The 17,432-nt window shown below is 40.4% G+C and overlaps 2 protein-coding genes across 3 annotated transcripts in view; one reads left to right on the top strand and one right to left on the bottom strand.

Annotated features, from left to right (window-relative positions):
* The window catches only part of bmpr1bb (bone morphogenetic protein receptor, type IBb), a 64,225-nt gene extending 59,330 nt beyond the window's left edge, over window positions 1–4,895 (top strand). Inside the window, exons 12-16 of the mRNA XM_080874090.1 lie at window positions 216–408; window positions 2,148–2,445; window positions 2,542–2,717; window positions 2,805–2,935; window positions 3,894–4,895. Coding sequence (XP_080730216.1) covers window positions 216–408; window positions 2,148–2,445; window positions 2,542–2,717; window positions 2,805–2,935; window positions 3,894–4,019 — 924 coding nt within the window. The 3' untranslated portion in view covers window positions 4,020–4,895. The remainder of the gene's footprint in view (window positions 1–215; window positions 409–2,147; window positions 2,446–2,541; window positions 2,718–2,804; window positions 2,936–3,893) is intronic.
* Window positions 4,896–5,351: 456 nt separating this feature from the next.
* Window positions 5,352–17,432, bottom strand: part of unc5cb (unc-5 netrin receptor Cb) — a 134,069-nt gene continuing 121,988 nt past the window's right edge. For both annotated transcript variants that reach the window (XM_080874089.1, XM_080874088.1), the window contains 7 exons: window positions 17,293–17,380; window positions 16,997–17,168; window positions 12,679–12,912; window positions 12,023–12,172; window positions 11,754–11,918; window positions 10,383–10,561; window positions 5,352–7,153 (listed from right to left, as the gene is read on the bottom strand). In XM_080874089.1, coding sequence (XP_080730215.1) covers window positions 6,994–7,153; window positions 10,383–10,561; window positions 11,754–11,918; window positions 12,023–12,172; window positions 12,679–12,912; window positions 16,997–17,168; window positions 17,293–17,380 — 1,148 coding nt within the window. In that variant the 3' untranslated portion in view covers window positions 5,352–6,993. The remainder of the gene's footprint in view (window positions 7,154–10,382; window positions 10,562–11,753; window positions 11,919–12,022; window positions 12,173–12,678; window positions 12,913–16,996; window positions 17,169–17,292; window positions 17,381–17,432) is intronic.

Here is a 17,432-nt window from a genome sequence, read left to right as displayed (position 1 = left end):
GCAGAATATGCAGAAGAAAATGTCACACAATGATTTTTAGTGCAGTAAAATATCTGAATTACATCAACCTGTTCGCTCGTATAAAACTTAAACAGAGCAAGATGCTCAGAAGGAAGTTTTTCTATATTTATAATGAAAAAAATGGATTTTAAAGAGACTTGTCTTTGTAAAAATGGAATTTATTTTGTTTTGTTGTTTCAATAATTTGTTTCCAGGTGCAGCGCACCATCGCCAAGCAGATTCAGATGGTTAAGCAGATTGGAAAAGGACGATATGGAGAAGTCTGGATGGGCAAGTGGAGAGGAGAGAGAGTGGCTGTCAAAGTCTTCTTCACCACTGAGGAAGAAAGCTGGTTCAGAGAGACTGAAATCTATCAGACCTTCCTGATGAGACACGACAACATACTGGGTAAGGTCCTGAAAACTGCAAAGTGAGTGTAAAAGAATGAATGCACTTAGTTAACAGTGAGCAGCGGTTGCAATCAGCACAATTAAGGTTTGTTTTTGTTTTTCTTCTCAGAGGTCAGTTAGGGTCAGGAAAGTAGTTACTCTGCAGAATGTGTTAATGTTGCAAATGTAATGGTAAAGACAAAAATCCAAGAAAGAACAGTCAGTTGCTGTATTAAATGTATGAAAGTTAATTTAAGAAGAAAAAGGTGAACTTCCAAATGGTACATCCATGAATACAGGAATAAGGCCATAAAATAACTAATACCAAAAGGAAACCTAAAGTCCAAGTTTGATATGCAATTTTATGCAAGTGCATAAAAGGATCGACAGTTCCAAAAATAATTTCCCATTCCAAGTTGGTGTCCCATGGAGCCCTGGCACCCCCATCTGTTGCCATCCTGGGCAGGCGTACCACGTGACTTCCACAGACGACCATTCTAACATTTCCATCGCTATCAAAGTCGTTTTTTTGGTGGGTTATTTTGGAGTTTTGATAGGGGACCATCTTGTTTGTGCCACACATTTGTTTTTCTCGAAGTATCTTGATGCATGTCCTCAGATTCAGCAAAGACTGATTTATATCACCTGCTTCAGGTATACTAGTGCCTTCTGCTCCTGTCCTGCCAGGTCGCTCACTTCATGCCAAGTCCACCAGGCACAGCTGCCTGACACTTATCTGGTTCTTATCCTGGAGAACATTCTTGCCTTTTGCATCAAGAGGGGCCTGAGCCAGTTTAATAATGAACACACTGTGGGAGCGATTGGACTTTCTGTTCAGCCAAGTGTTTGCAACCTTCCTCTTTTTTTTAACCTCTCCAGAACACTTGAAAAGCCTCCTCTGCAGATTTGACTTCCACCTCCAGACAACCAGCCCACATGATGTGGGCTTGATTGCATCTTTCCTCCAGGAGATCGTAGATGTTGTAGTTGTAGATTTCTACATAGGAGATGAAGCTGCTGTAGCTGCTGTCATCATCCACGCCATCTGATTTAGAGGCCTCATGGCAGCAATTTCAGGATCAACCTTATAGGAACAGACAAGTTGTTGTCCCGTCTTTGGCGCTCCAACAAAGCATCTACTTCAGTCTGAATCTCCATACCATTTTTATCATCAGTCTTAAATACATATCTCTTGGCCTAGTAAGGACCTAAACTGTTCAAGATCATGTCAACGAATAGTAATATAAGAAAAAAAAGAAAAATCTCCACAGTTCTTTCACATGTTAGAGGAATGCTGCTGTAATGAATGAAAGGAATCTGTCAGCATGACTCTTTGGCAAATGTGTAAAATTACTTTAATAGTTATTGTATAATCATATTTTCTTTTCTTTCTTTTTTTTATGTGGATCTATTGTTAAAAAAACAGAAATTTCTGCAGTAGTGAGTGATAAAATATGATCTCTTCTGGTATTTATTTGCTTTTTATTACTTCATTACTTTGGTATGGTATGAATAGCCACAGGGGAGGACTTTATCAGAAGGAAAAGCTGTAAAACTTTTGAAAATTCAGGTAAAAGTCCAAAATTTATGCTGTCATTCCAATATAGAGGGCTGGATTGGAGTGTCTCAAGCCAATTCTGGCCCCCAGGCCTTAATTTTGACACCCCTGGTTTAGGCTCCCCAAAAGTGAATGAAACCATGCGCATTGATTTCTGTGTGTATATTTTAATCCCCTCACACCAGCTATCTAATCCCCAGGATTCATTGCAGCCGACATCAAAGGAACCGGCTCGTGGACTCAGCTGTACTTAATTACAGACTACCACGAGAATGGCTCTTTATACGACTACCTCAAGTCCAACAGCTTAGACGTCAAGGCTCTTCTGAAGCTTTCGTATTCCTCCATATCAGGCCTTTGTCATCTCCACACTGAGATCTACGGCACACAGGGCAAACCAGCTATTGCACACAGAGACCTGAAGAGCAAAAACATCTTGGTTAAAAAGAATGGATCCTGCTGTATTGCAGACCTCGGTCTGGCTGTCAAGTTTAATAGGTACACAAGACATTTTGAGTCTTTTGAGCGTTTATATTAATACTGGACGATGCTAAAAATTCTTTGACTCGTTCCTTTTTTTCCTCCCTGTCTCAGTGACACCAATGAAGTGGATATCCCTCCTAACCTACGCGTTGGAACAAAGCGCTACATGCCACCTGAAGTACTGGATGAGACCCTCAACAGGAGCCACTTCCAGTCTTTTATAACAGCTGACATGTATAGTTTTGGCCTTATTATCTGGGAGATGGCCCGGCGATGCATCTCTGGAGGTGAGGAAGATGTGTTTATTTTGACTTGAAGTGTCTTAATATTTTATTAATGATAATTAATGGACATTTTCTTTCATTAAACTCCAGGTATTGTGGAGGAACATCAGCTTCCCTATTATGACCTCGTCCCGTCCGATCCTTCATATGAGGACATGAGAGAAGTGGTTTGCATAAAAAAACAAAGACCTTCTTTTGCTAATCGATGGAGCAATGATGAGGTACTCTTATCTTTATCCATTTTTAAAACTTAAACTTAATGGCGTTTATGTGTGAACGTCATTACATCAACATGGTTACTTACATTAAAATAAATCCATGTAAATATGCATTAATCTGCATTCTAAGTGGAGATTTCTGCCTCATAGTATGAGAGAAATGATGCATTGAAACAGCTGTTATTAGCACAACAGCTGTTAATCATACACTTTTCCAGAGTATTCTTTAGTGCGTATCATTCTTCCTGTCTGTAAACATGATGCCTCGAAATGTCTTGAATGGATTCTGATGAATCTTTGTAGCAGTGTAGATCATCCACAAAGGTCATTCAAGGTCAAGTTTATGATTTATTGGTCGGAAATTGAGAAAAAGGCTTATAACTTAGAAACTATGATGAAGTGTGGTGTGTATTGTCAAAATATAGAAAGCTTTGTATAAGGATTTAAAATAGCATTTCATATTTCACCTTTGAAGTGATTCTACATTGGCCTTTTTAAACTATGTTATTTCTACAACATATAGAGGGAGCATACAGGGAATGATATATGGGGTTTCTTAATATCACTTTTTTTTATTTCTGTGTTATGTGCATTACAGTTATTGATTATAACCGCTTTTTCTAATTGATATTTATTATTAAATGCTACCCATTTATTATATCCACATAAATAAAAAAAATAATTATACTCAAAATGATATCAAGTATATTAAAATGGGTTTCAGCTTGGCAAATAATAAAAAGCCTGCACTTTGCACATAAACACAACGCTATTCCCTTTAAAAAAACAAAGTACAGCCCTGTTTCTAAGTTATAGGTTGACCTTGTAGGTCTCGGTGGATGTAAGGTACATTTTTGCTAAACATGTTTTTGCATGCCCATAAATAATTAGTAATCATGGATTAAACCATTTGCCTAAAATGTACTTGTATTCTTATGCATATGGTCGTGTGTGTCTTTAGTGTCTACGACAGATGGGGAAACTCATGTCGGAGTGCTGGGCTCACAATCCAACTTGTCGTCTCACAGCCCTAAGGGTGAAGAAGACTCTTGCAAAGATGTTAGAGTCCCAAGATATCAAACTGTGACAGAGAGTCCACAGAAAAGATATCATCTCCCAGAGTCTCATCATTACCACTGGCACAGGCCACTCAAGCTGGCCAGAAGAAAGGGAAGAAGAAAAGAGAGACTGTGAATAATAGAACAAATATAACTGACAGGGAGGATGAGTGATAGAGATAATGGTCACCGTAGGGCCAGAATAATGATATATACCAAAAAATTTATTATATCAGGGGACATCTGCTCTACCATTGTCTGAGGCGCCTCTCCCTCAGTGTTCAGACTGTGCTTTCTGTGAAAGCTAAGTGGTTTCTGGTTCCAGACTGTTCAGGGGGCCTTGCAGGACTAAAATCTGGAGGATGCTCTTGCGCTGCTCCTCTAAAGCCATATAGCAGTATTCTACGGGCAGTCTTTTGTACTGTCAAAGCTGCTTTGTGTGTGTGTGTTTTGCTGTTTTGTTTTTTTCTGAGTCAGCCGCTGCATGCTGTGATATCACAGTGGACTTATGACGATGATAGTCATCCATTGACCTCAGTGTAGAAGATGTGGATTCATACCATTATTATTATTGCTGAACAAACAGAAACATGATTAATATATATATATATATATAGATATATTAAACAAATATACATGCATACACACACACACACACACTCAAGGTGAATCAAAAAAGAATCATCTGATTTCTGATTTCAGTGTGCTTTAATTCAACAGCCGGAGACAACAGAGACAATTTGTGAGGTTCATGTGGTTGTTTTTGTAGTTTGACTATCGTATGGATATATACCATCCATCCATATTTAGCCTTTTAGTTTAAAATGTACAGGATGGCTTTTGAAACCAGATGATTCTTTATAACCTGTGTGTGTGTGTGTGTATATATATATATATATATATATATATATATATATATATATGTACACACACACATTTGTGTGTGTGTGTGTGTGTGTGTGTGTGTATGTATGTGTATATATATATATACATACAACCTCTTTTTAGATCTGGGCTTTGCTATCCTGCATCGTCTCATCTTTCTGGTCACGTTTTTTTTTTTTTTTTTTATCCATATGAAGCTGATCTGAAATCTATGTATTATTGCCTTGTTGGATGGTAAAATGCATTTTTGATCAGTGTCTATACATATATATATGTGTGTCTCATCCACTCTGCCACTGTAGCACGTGCCTTATTTAATCTGTACATATGCAAGTAATGAAGGTGTATGAGTGGATCTGCAGAACATTCCCTATTAAAAAAAATATTTGAAAAATATATCTTGAAAGCCCATAAGGTTTTTTTTTTTTTTTAAAACACAGTCTCACAAGTCAAATGGTCGCACTCCATTTTCAATGTTGCATATAAATATAATTTATTATTAGTCTTAAAAATTCTTTCTTACAGTTTGTACAATAACTTGACAGATGAAATGCAAGCCGTTGCGAGGAACATCATGAGTGCAAGAAACAGACAGGCTACATTCTCACTATACACAATATTAATCATGAAGCTGAAGAACAACTAGGGAATGCAAAGGCTAGCCCACTGAGAATGTAGAGATTGTTTCAAAGGGATGCAAAGTTTGCATAGACGGCTTCAAGAAAACTGGGACAACTGCCATTCAAAAAAACAAAACCAACCAAGAACACTTGTATGGGCGCAACTGCTGCTCCATCAAAGGAATGTCACATTTACAGATCATTTTTATGCACAGAATCAGTGTCATCGTGATATTGATGGCTTCTGTAGTGAATGTACAAACATCGTTGTCTGAGTTAAAATCTCTTATCCTCCAAAAGTACACATGAACGTCGGTTGATTGAGACAATATTTAGATGATCACCTTACATGTCAGGTATTTGGTAAAAAGCAGTTGTTTTCAGTTGGACTGGTCCTACAAAAATATACTGGTTTGATTTCCCTTTCTGCACCATCTCCCTCTTCGCTCTGCCTGGTATCTTATGTGAACGCGACATCATCATGAACGTCACACAAATTTGCATCACTCATGACTTTTTTTTCAGTCTGGCTAATTTCCCATATCATTTTGTTAACAGGATATACGATATGTAGAGATATGTAGTTAGCCAAATGATCCTGCTAAAAAAAGAAAAGAAAAAGAAAAGCAAAAGCAAAATAATCACCAATGCAACTCAAAAATATCACCCATAATAGAAAAGCAATAATTATACATAACATGACTAAAAGTATTAATAGTAGTTATAACAACACTTAAAAAACGGTGTAATGATTATGATCGTTGAGTTCCCTCTGTGTTATAAATGTGGCCGACAGAAAGAATAGTTACAGCGCCAGGTGTCCACCAGGTGGTGCTGTAATACAGTCAAACGCAATGAAAGAAGAAACGAAATACGGTTCAGTAACAGACAGCATAAGATACAAAAAAAGACATGTATAAATAGGCATATCATTAAATACTATGTTGTCACGGAACACATACTTTTCCATGGAGTTGCCATGGAGACTGATTTTTGGAGAATGAGACGTTCTTTCGCCGATCTTCCTCCTTTGATCCATTGACCTGTCACTGTTGTGAGGGCATCATCCACATCTGCACAGTCCATCCGAATAAACCGGAAACATGTTTCCAAGGAAACCATAGCCAAAAATATCAAATCATTCTTACAAGAGAGGGAGAGAGAGAGAGAAAGAACGAGGAGAGAAACAGCCTGAAAATGACTGGCAGAGATTCTTGTTTACTCTCCAAGTTTTCACAACCTTTGTTGCCAATATTTAACTGGGTTATGGCAGGGTAGACCTGGCTGTGACTATCTCCTTACTTCTTTGAGTGTACACACAGGCAACTTCTGTGAGTGTGTGTGCGTGCATTTGTCATCGAGAATGACTTTTCCTGCTTTTTTTTGTTGTTGTTTTTTGGGGTGTGTGTGGGTGTGTTTGAGGGGGTCCACCCTCTTTTCATATTCACTTTGTGTCTTCTTCCTCCCTGGAATGTCACTTGTCCCTGGCAGGCAGATGTCAGTGTTCAGTCACCGCGGGAACAAGGCTGTCATGGCGTCCCATCTCCTCCAGTACTTGGGCAAGGCGACTGAGGTTGCCGTCAGGAAAATGCTGGGCCTCCCACAAGTCCAGGATCACTCCAGTGGGGCTGGATTTGGTGGCAAAGTAGTTAAGATACCTAAAAGAGTGATCATGTGAAACCAGAGAGAGGTAGGTTAGAAAAGCAGACAAATGGTTAATAGAGAGGAATGAGTTTGCTTATTAGTAATAAAAAACTCGTTGGTGTGCTGCAATAATCTTTTCATCATCAAATACTTTAATTCTTACTTTCTATTTTTTCCTTCTATACACAGTAACCTTTCTGGTCAGTAATGAGATACTGTGGGCATGAGAGGAAAGCAAAGTGAGCACTGATATACATCCTTAAATGTATTTGCAGTCTATGCAGAACTAATGATCGCTTTGTTTTCTTTTAATGACTTTTGCTTTGGCTTTGAATTGATATATATATATATATATATATTCATTCATTCATTCGAGTCTCTCGCCTTCACCCTTTGTCCTTCATGCCAAAGTCTGCCAGTGGTCTCGTCAATCTGCAGCTGCTGTCTGTGATAAGGCTGCCCTGCTGAGCTGGGACCTTAAAAATGGGTGCACATTGTACGTCCATCACAAACAGAAGACTATCAAAGACACGGGGATGATGTTTTAAAAAGAGGAACGTCACTCTGTCTCCATTGTTTTTTTCATCTTTCCTCAGCTCTGATGTTTATCAGAATGAGTCACATTCCCACAGATCACTCACAATCAAATTAAAAATAGATCACTTATCAACAGTTTGAGTCCCCATGGACTCTTAATGTTTACTTCTAATGAAAAAACAGCCGTTCTTTCTTTACTGGTACCACGCTATAAAAACCACTATGAATAAACAGAAAATTGACAGTTAATTAAACTGTAGTTAGAAGCTATTTAGGTGTTAGAGCCACTTAGACCCTATCCTAGGACACATTGGGTGAGGGGTGCGGTACACTGCAGACAGTTGGCCAGTCCCATCACAGCAACTAACACAGCAACTCAGACGATTCATGCTCACATATGCATCTAAGGACAATGTGGAATCATTAATTAACCCAAGGGATTCCATGCAGCCACAAGGAAAACACACAACCTTCATGACAAAAGGCCCAAGCTGTGAAATGACAAATAAATATGTTGATAACTGGTTTTTTAAACCAACCGATGAACATTATCAGTGTGGCTATTTTAAAGTTGCATCTGATATTTCTAATACTTGTGTTTCAGCGGACAGTCCAGGTCCCAGTAGGAGAAAAAAAACCTTTAAACCTGGAGCTGCGGTTTATGTTCTGTTCATTATGTATGTGTTCACTGGTTGTTTAGTTAGGTTAATAAATCAAAACTATGCCTGTTCAAAACATTAATCTTGCAGGCTGAAAAGTGACACTTAATGTTTTCCAAGTGAGACCACAGATCAGTAATTAAACCTGTATGACTAAACAACAACCTCTAGTAATATGAATGAATGCATAATGTAATATATAAAAGGCTTATGGGTCATCTCCTCTTGTTAGCTATGATTCAATACATAATATGTAATACAGGGAGTGCAGAATTATTAGGCAAATGAGTATTTTGTCCACATCATCCTCTTCATGCATGTTGTCTTACTCCAAGCTGTATAGTCTTGAAAGCCTACTACCAATTAAGCATATTAGGTGATGTGCATCTCTGTAATGAGAAGGGGTGTGGTCTAATGACATCAACACCCTATATCAGGTGTGCATAATTATTAGGCAACTTCCTTTCCTTTGGCAAAATGGGTCAAAAGAAGGACTTGACAGGCTCAGAAAAGTCAAAAATAGTGAGATATCTTGCAGAGGGATGCAGCAGTCTCAAAATTGCAAAGCTTCTGAAGCGTGATCATCGAACAATCAAGCGTTTCATTCAAAATAGTCAACAGGGTCGCAAGAAGCGTGTGGAAAAACCAAGGCGCCAAATAACTGCCCATGAACTGAGAAAAGTCAAGCGTGCAGCTGCCAACATGCCACTTGCCACCAGTTTGGCCATATTTCAGAGCTGCAACATCACTGGAATGCCCAAAAGCACAAGGTGTGCAATACTCAGAGACATGGCCAAGGTAAGAAAGGCTGAAAGACGACCACCACTGAACAAGACACACAAGCTAAAACGTCAAAACTGGGCATAGAAATATCTCAAGACTGGTTTTTCTAAGGTTTTATGGACTGATGAAATGAGAGTGAGTCTTGATGGGCCAGATGGATGGGCCCGTGGCTGGATTGGTAAAGGGCAGAGAGCTCCAGTCCGACTCAGACGCCAGCAAGGTGGAGGTGGAGTACTGGTTTGGGCTGGTATCATCAAAGATGAGCTTGTGGGGCCTTTTCGGGTTGAGGATGGAGACAAGCTCAACTCCCAGTCCTACTGCCAGTTTCTGGAAGACACCTTCTTCAAGCAGTGGTACAGGAAGAAGTCTGCATCCTTCAAGAAAAACATGATTTTCATGCAGGACAATGCTCCATCACACGCGTCCAAGTACTCCACAGCGTGGCTGGCAAGAAAGGGTATAAAAGAAGAAAAACTAATGACATGGCCTCCTTGTTCACCTGATCTGAACCCCATTGAGAACCTGTGGTCCATCATCAAATGTGAGATTTACAAGGAGGGAAAACAGTACACCTCTCTGAACAGTGTCTGGGAGGCTGTGGTTGCTGCTGCACGCAATGTTGATGGTGAACAGATCAAAACACTGACAGAATCCATGGATGGCAGGCTTTTGAGTGTCCTTGCAAAGAAAGGTGGCTATATTGGTCGCTGATTTGTTTTTGTTTTGTTTTTGAATGTCAGAAATGTATATTTGTGAATGTGGAGATGTTATATTGGTTTCACTGGTAAAAATAAATAATTGAAATGGGTATATATTTGTTTTTTGTTAAGTTGCCTAATAATTATGTACAGTAATAGTCACCTGCACACACAGATATCCCCCTAAAATAGCTCAAACTAAAAACAAACTAAAATCTACTTCCAAAAACATTTAGCTTTGATATTAATGAGTTTTTTGGGTTCATTGAGAACATGGTTGTTGTTCAATAATAAAATTATTCCTCAAAAATACAACTTGCCTAATAATTCTGCACTCCCTGTATATAAGATGTACAGATGGCTGGCCTGCTGGATGGATAAATGAATAATTACTTTTTAAAAACAAATTCTAATATATTTCATTTTAGTTGTCTATATTAACAGAAAAATTGTTTTGTTTAAACTATTTAACTTTAAAGTAAAGGCTGTTTCTGTGGCCAGACTGTGATCCCAGAGGTCCTAAATGTAAGTTACCATTTCACCCTTTTCATTGTTTGTCAACCCACCTGTCAAGATTGAGTTTGTGGGCCAACATCCTCCAGTCATTGCCTCTGGTCTGCGGTGCGTCCAGGCTGCCGCACAGCTTCTGACGGATAGAAACAGGGATGCGAAAGGCATTTGGCCCTACCAGTGTCGTGATGTTGCTGGCAGGATCCAGCAGAGATGTGTCAATACTCTGGGAATCCTGTAAAGAGAGAATGAGAGGGATTAAAGCAGAGACACAGACTGTAGCTGTGGTTTTTTCCCCCCTAGTTTGCAGACTGCCTGGACATAATTCAACACCTCGCAAAATGAAACATAATGTAGTTCAAATGGATTTGTAGCACAGGAAATTTCTTTTTCCAGGTGCCATAAAAAAAATTGAAAACCCTTCGTTGCGTCGCCATCCATTTACTGATGCAAGCTGAGTGATTTTCTTTTAAATATACTGCATCTGGAGGATTAAGCACTGGATGTCTGGCTACAGAAACCAGATCAAGACCCAGAGACAAATGAACTAAGGCCAGGCAGTAACACAGCTCTGCACTGTATGTACTGTAATTTATCTCATTACTGAGCACAAAGCATGAGTGCTCCTCCATCCCTCAAGCTCTATTCTCCTAGCCAGATGGCCTTTGTAAAGCAAGTGCAGCATGACTGGGGGGGGGGGGACACAGGCTTATTATACCCTCCTGTGCTCCTCTCTTGTCATAAGCAAGACTCTATGTAGGCGGCATGGTTGAAACTCCCCTGTCTCACACCTTGCCAGTTTTTGTGAACGTTGCAAAAAGTGGGAAGAGGAAATGGAAACGAGGTTAAATTCATTCTGAGCGTCTGTCTCGGTGGAAGGACAATGAGGGCGAGGTGGAGGGGAAGAGTCAAAACAGCTCTGGATGCAAAATTCATGTGAAAGCAGAGCACAAAAGTCGCACAGACCTTTGAGGTTTCCATTATAATTTCGAAGGCTATGCCCCGTATCCAGTCAAGGTGAATAATTACTTTAAGCCTTTATAAATCAAGTGAAAGCATTAGGAGGGAAACAGTTCATTACAAAATCAAATACAAGCATTTTTCCTCAGCCTGTAGTGCTAGTCGTGTAGTGCTCTTTTATGTGAATATAATGAAATCAGATGGTATTTAATTTGTTATACTTAAAGGTCTGGCATCCAACTTGAGCCTGACTGTCCTACACATTTACATGCTTCACTCTCCTCGTGTCATACACCGTCCCCACCCAATTTATTGTTAGTTTTAGGCTCCAAAATCTCCAATCTCCCTCTGACAAGTCAGTGGTGCTGATGCCCTGCATCACTGCCTGCTGCTTCAACCCTTCCACCGGCCCAGCATCCACCTGCAGGGGCCGGGGGGGGATGTTTACTCCAAGTATCAAACGCTACCTCCGACAGTGTAGTGTCCAGCTGAAAAATCTGTCCTTCTCCTTCCACTTGGCGCACACATATTTTGCAGGTCAGGTCCACCGTGCTGGAAGAGAAGCGCTCCAGGGTAAAGCAGCAGTGGAGGTTCCTTTGTGAGCCGCTCCACACCTGCTGAAAGGAAAGCTCCTGCAGAGAAGTGGAAAGTGTAGAGGAGTTACATCGGTGGGAGAAACCATGTGGCACACTGTGCATGGCCTTTTACTGAAAAAGGAGTAAAATGAGCAGTTTACCTGGTACTTGGCTAGCAGTTTGCTCTTCCATAATGTGTGGGGAACATCATGGATGGAAAGCCTCAGGTTGTGGGTGCTGTCCTTAAAGATGAGAGTCTTTGGTTCATCCAACAGTTTCCCACCCATCTGCTTCTCCATTTGAAGGACTTCCTAAATAAACAAAAGCAAGCTTGATTAGCAAGGACACCATCTATACCGACCTCAAAAAGCTTCTTCTTTATACCAGTTGAAAAGCAGACAAACTGCTGCTGTATTCCTGTGATAATAGTCTCTGAGGAATTCTCACAAGTACATTTACAAATGATTAGTTTTTAATAAAATATTACGTTATAATCATCCGCAGGGCTTTACAAACTTAAATCTAGACATGCAAACCTGAAATCAACTTCTGTGTCCTTGCAGCAGGATCACTATCACTTCTCATTACTACGTAGCAGCTACGTTATTCAAATACAGGCACTTGTATCTCCTTATTGTGACACACCAACACAAAGATTTCTCATTCTGCCTCCCACACATCATCTGCTGGCTGTGCTTGCGCATAAACAATTCAGTTACAGTGGGGAAAAAAAAAATCACAATTATATTCATTTCAGTGATACAAATAATGAGACAAAGGCTATGCACACATTCAGTACAGCGTGCTGCGCATTTACCTTGAGTGCGTCCTGTGTGTCGTCCAGGCAGTAGACTCTGATGTGATACTCCATGGCTGGGCAGGTGACGGGGCCAAAGATGGCTAGTTTGAGGCGCTTAGTGGTGGCAGCGCTGAGAGATTGACCCACGAGGCAGTAGGTGCCCAGCGTCTCTGTCAGGATGTGGCAAGCCTCGTCATCCATTTGGATATAGCAAGGTGTGGTGAAATTCTCTTCTCCTACTACCACTATATCCTAGAGCGTGGACAAGGAGAAAGGGGGAAAAAAGAGGAATGTTGAAGAATAAGCCTGGGTTTTGTCATGTATGTATCAAGCAAAAAATAGAAGTGGGGCATGGTTAATACGATTTTTGACTAGAGCAAAATATGCCATATCCAATTTTCCCTACATATCTCCATTTGCTCGCACAATACTGCTACAGCTGTCAGTTCTATTTGGTTGTATTGATCTGTTTCGTGAAGCAGATAACTTCACATTACAGCAAAAATGTAGATAGATACAAGTACCAAAACTGGCATGTATGCTCTCTTTTGATTACTTTTTTGATCGAGCCCATTAGCCATTTGAAAACTGCAGTCATTTTCGTGATGGCTGATGAGAAAGGCGGAAAATATAATTTTTCTTTACATAAAGTAAGCAAGACTTGCATTTATGAATGATTTTAGTGTCAAATTGTGCATGTTCAACTATTTAGAAGTCGACTTTAGTACTCTGAAGTTGCTTTTTCATTTGCACAGGTAATGCTTCTTGTTTCAATTACATTTCATAGATGGACCTGCACATTGCTCAGTGGTTACCCATGACCTCCCAAAAACCTTGTTGTTTTTAATGGCATAGGGCTGATTGTGGTCGGTGGTTTAATCCCCAACTCCTGCATACAATGCTGAAGTGTCCTTGGATAATTCAAGATATTAAACCCCAAGTAGCCTGCAGTGCTGCGTTTGCATACGCGCATAAACCTTAACATTGTGTCCATGTTGCAGTGTAGAAAGTGCTATAGATGTCACAGTTCTGTTTATATATATGCATATGTATATATACACGCACATGACAGGGCGTGCCAGCATGACATGCATCATGGATCAAATATATGAAATTCACTGAACTGAGGAATACATTGGCAAAGGAAGAATGTTGAATGCCTGAGCCTACAGTGCTATGAGAGGGATAAATCCCTCGACCTGCACAGCACTGTGTAGCTACATTTGTCATTGGACCACTGGAGCAAAATATAAGATTGACGTAATTTGAATTATTTTCTTTCACGTGAAATGAAGAAGCTCACATGAAGTTTTGAAGTCATAAATTTGACTTACTCAGTCAAAAGCATATAAATCAAGAGTAAAGCCTCTGAAATGCATCCAGTGGTTGAAATAATTCCCCAGCTGTTTCCCAAGATAGAAATGACCCAGAGTAGACCTCAACAAACATCACCCCGATTACCTCAAACACAGCATGAAAAGGAGGTGACGGTACAGAGGAGGGTTGCAAAGGGGCTTTCAGGAGAACAGCAACTGTAAACGGTTTAATGCATGTTGTCCAGGGAAACTTATGTGAGAACCATATTCTTGCATTATTTGTACATCTGCAGAAAAACTGGAAAATATGCAGCAATTTTATCAAAAGAATAGAAAATGTCACAGCTTGTTGCTGAATTCCATGTTTGAAACCGATTAGATAAATAATCGGTACAGTGTCTTCTTTTTCTTTCAGCTGCCTCTTTATTAAAGGGTCACCACAGATTTTTCTTGTGGATGCACTTCCTGTTACAGCCCTTCCTGGGATTTGTGTCTGCTCCTGGTCTTGAACTACTGTGTGATCTTTTACATGTTATTGTTAACCGCTAGACTACAGAGTTACTGTATAGTATATTGCGTGGAGTTATGGATATATTAACTGGCCTACAGTAGTGAGTCTGTGTATTTAAAAGAGTGTATTTAAAAGCCTCAAGTGTGGATTTGTAAACGTTAAATTGGATTGGCTAATTAGTGAAAACCACATATTTTTACATGAAGTCTTTGCCACTGGGTAATTAATAGCTAAACTTGTACATGTGTTGCTTTTTTGCCACACAGAAATGTGCTCAGTCACATTTAACTGAAACAGAATGAATTTAAATTGCATTTTAATGTAGAAAGCACAATTAATGTCCTGACCTTTTCACAGAAGCCGTGTACTCTCGAAGTAACAGTTAGTGTGTGTGTGTATTACTAATATTTGAGACTGTCTCACGCGGAAAATGGAAGCATAAGTATCCCGACTATTTGCAGTTGACCCCTGTAACGACACCAATGCCAGGACACATTTCTCTTTCATTAGGATTGCAAGGTCTGAGGAGCCTCCTGCGACTCTCCCTCTTTTTCTTTAACCCTCTCTTCATTTCTCTTCATCTCGCTTATTCTTTCTCTTCCTCTCTCCGTCGTTCTCGCTCTAATCCAAACACTCTCACAGAGTGGCACACTGGTATTAATTCAGCCTATTATGAGAGACAGAAGAGGAATTACAGCATTTTATTGTGAGCTAGGCCGTTTAACAGCAGTATTATGGCAGATCATTAGACTCTTAACTGCTCCTGTGGGATGGCACTAGGGATCCTTATTGGGGGATAATTGGAACGCACAGTGAAAAAGTGGCCCTGCTTCATATGTAGTACTGTGTGCAGGCAGAAACAATTAAACATACAAACATACAAACGTTAATTTAGTCAAAAATTCATCAGCTGGCTTTTTTCCCCCTCCCATGTGGACGTGGGAGGATTTTAAGTAGGAGAGTTACTGAAGCAGAAATCCCCACATGTTCCTCATTATATGACACGCCATCTTCATCATCATCACAACACCATGAGATTGTGTGTGAATCGGTGTGTGCGTGCGTGCATCAACTGGGGAGGGCTGCGGGCTCCCAGACGCCAACGGAACTGATTATTCTCAATATAAATATCCGTGAAAAACTCCTTTGGAGGAGCTCATCTCTCCTGTATCCACTGCAGTGATGAAAACACATTTTGACAGAGCATGTCATATAAAGCAATATTTCACTCATGCAGCGCCGAGGCTGGCCTCAGAGGGAAAAGGAAACTCATACGAAGGAAGCCGCCGTCACATCACATATTACCATCTGCGTTTGTGGCAGGACGGAGATGTAATCAGGAATCATTTCTTCTTTAAAAATCCTCAGTTTACACTGAGCTTTATTGGTTGTGTCCAAGTAATTCATCAATGTCACGAAGGCATGTGGGGGCCAGTTGGGCAGTTTTTCCTCGGCTCTGTAAGTAATGCCATCGCATCAGCAAGAGGAAATTATGCAAGGGCTTGCTGAAAATTACATTATTTAAGTCACTTTTTAATGATGATCTGACAGAAGGCCTTATTATTAGGTATAAACTGATGCTATATATTTGGACATGGCCTTCCTGAGAGTAATGTGCATTTTGATTATCATCTTATCATTTATGCAATAAGCCTGGATAGACTGGAGTCGTGTTACGTATCACTAAAGCATTGCCTTTCATTATGCTTCCTGTACTGCGCCCTGCTCCTGCTAACCTTTATTAAATGCTTTTATCTTTAAGGGAGCCTTTCTCCTTAAAAAGGTTTGAGTAGAAAGTTAATTAAAAACCACAAGGAAGGAAGACTTTTTTTCTTTTGACAGCTAAGAAAAAGATGCTGATAGCTGCCCGCAAGAAGGTCGGCCACGTCAGGTGAGGTGCTGAGAGATATGTTTTGGAGGTAAGCTGACCACCTGGCACATTTCTAACAAAGTTCCCTCCTAACAAGCAGATTTGTTTCAAGTTTCTCTGCAAATGATCCCTTGGTAATTGGTCCATTTCTGCATCAGTGTGTGTGACAAAAACAGCAAAAGGGAAGACTTGAAAAAAAAAGCAACACGAACAGAAAAACCCCCATACATGTTCACACCTGATGAAAAACCTGCCGTTATAAAGGTACAAGGAAACAGCCTGGGCAAGAAAACAGTCCCAGTCCATTCCCTGCTATTAGAGATGTACTATTTCAGCTCCTAGGTGCAGCAGGGGTTTACTTTGAGTACTACTATGAGTTGGACAAACAATGCAGGGGACGTTGATCCCTTTCACCTCCTCCATCCTATCAGTTCTCCCATGCCATATCATGGATTTATTTCTCACAGCATCTTTTCTTTTTTACTGCTCGCTGACACACTGAGCAGAGATTCGCTTGTAAACACATCATTTCAATTCTTGTGTGCATGCGACCGTCAGAAACCCATTTTTGAAACTCGAGCGCAGTCGATAGATACAGTCTACTGTAGCACAAATTTCTCTGTGAATCTCACATCTCACCTCCCACTGATTCTGCGGCGACTGGCTTTTGAGCTGGATCAGCCAGTCCTGCTGGCCATCGCACACGGCACAGTGATGCATGGTGATGATGACCGGACGAGTCAACAGGGTCCCCGGGGGTCCGCAGCTCACCATGGGGCTGAGCACCGTTTGGCCATCTTCCACCGAGGGCCTGGAGGCGCACAGGGATAGCATACATACAATATTTAGCCACAATCTGATGGCACTCTCAGTATGTATGTGTGACACGGAGCGGTTGACAGCAGCAAATAAGGTTCTGGGGCGTCGTCGCATACCTCATGTTGTCCTTCCTGTGAACTGTCACATACATCTCATACACTCTGCCCTGAGGAATAGCCCCTGCAGGAATTAGCAGACTAACCCCTGGGAAGCAAAAAGCAAAAAAAAAAGATAAGTTGACAGAGGTGTCTTTATA

This window comes from Rhamphochromis sp. 'chilingali' (assembly GCF_963969265.1).
Source record: "Rhamphochromis sp. 'chilingali' genome assembly, chromosome: 2".
NCBI lineage: Eukaryota > Metazoa > Chordata > Actinopteri > Cichliformes > Cichlidae > Rhamphochromis > Rhamphochromis sp. 'chilingali'.
The sequence above is the reverse complement of the archived record's forward strand: the minus strand, read 5'-3'. Positions and strand labels throughout refer to the sequence as shown.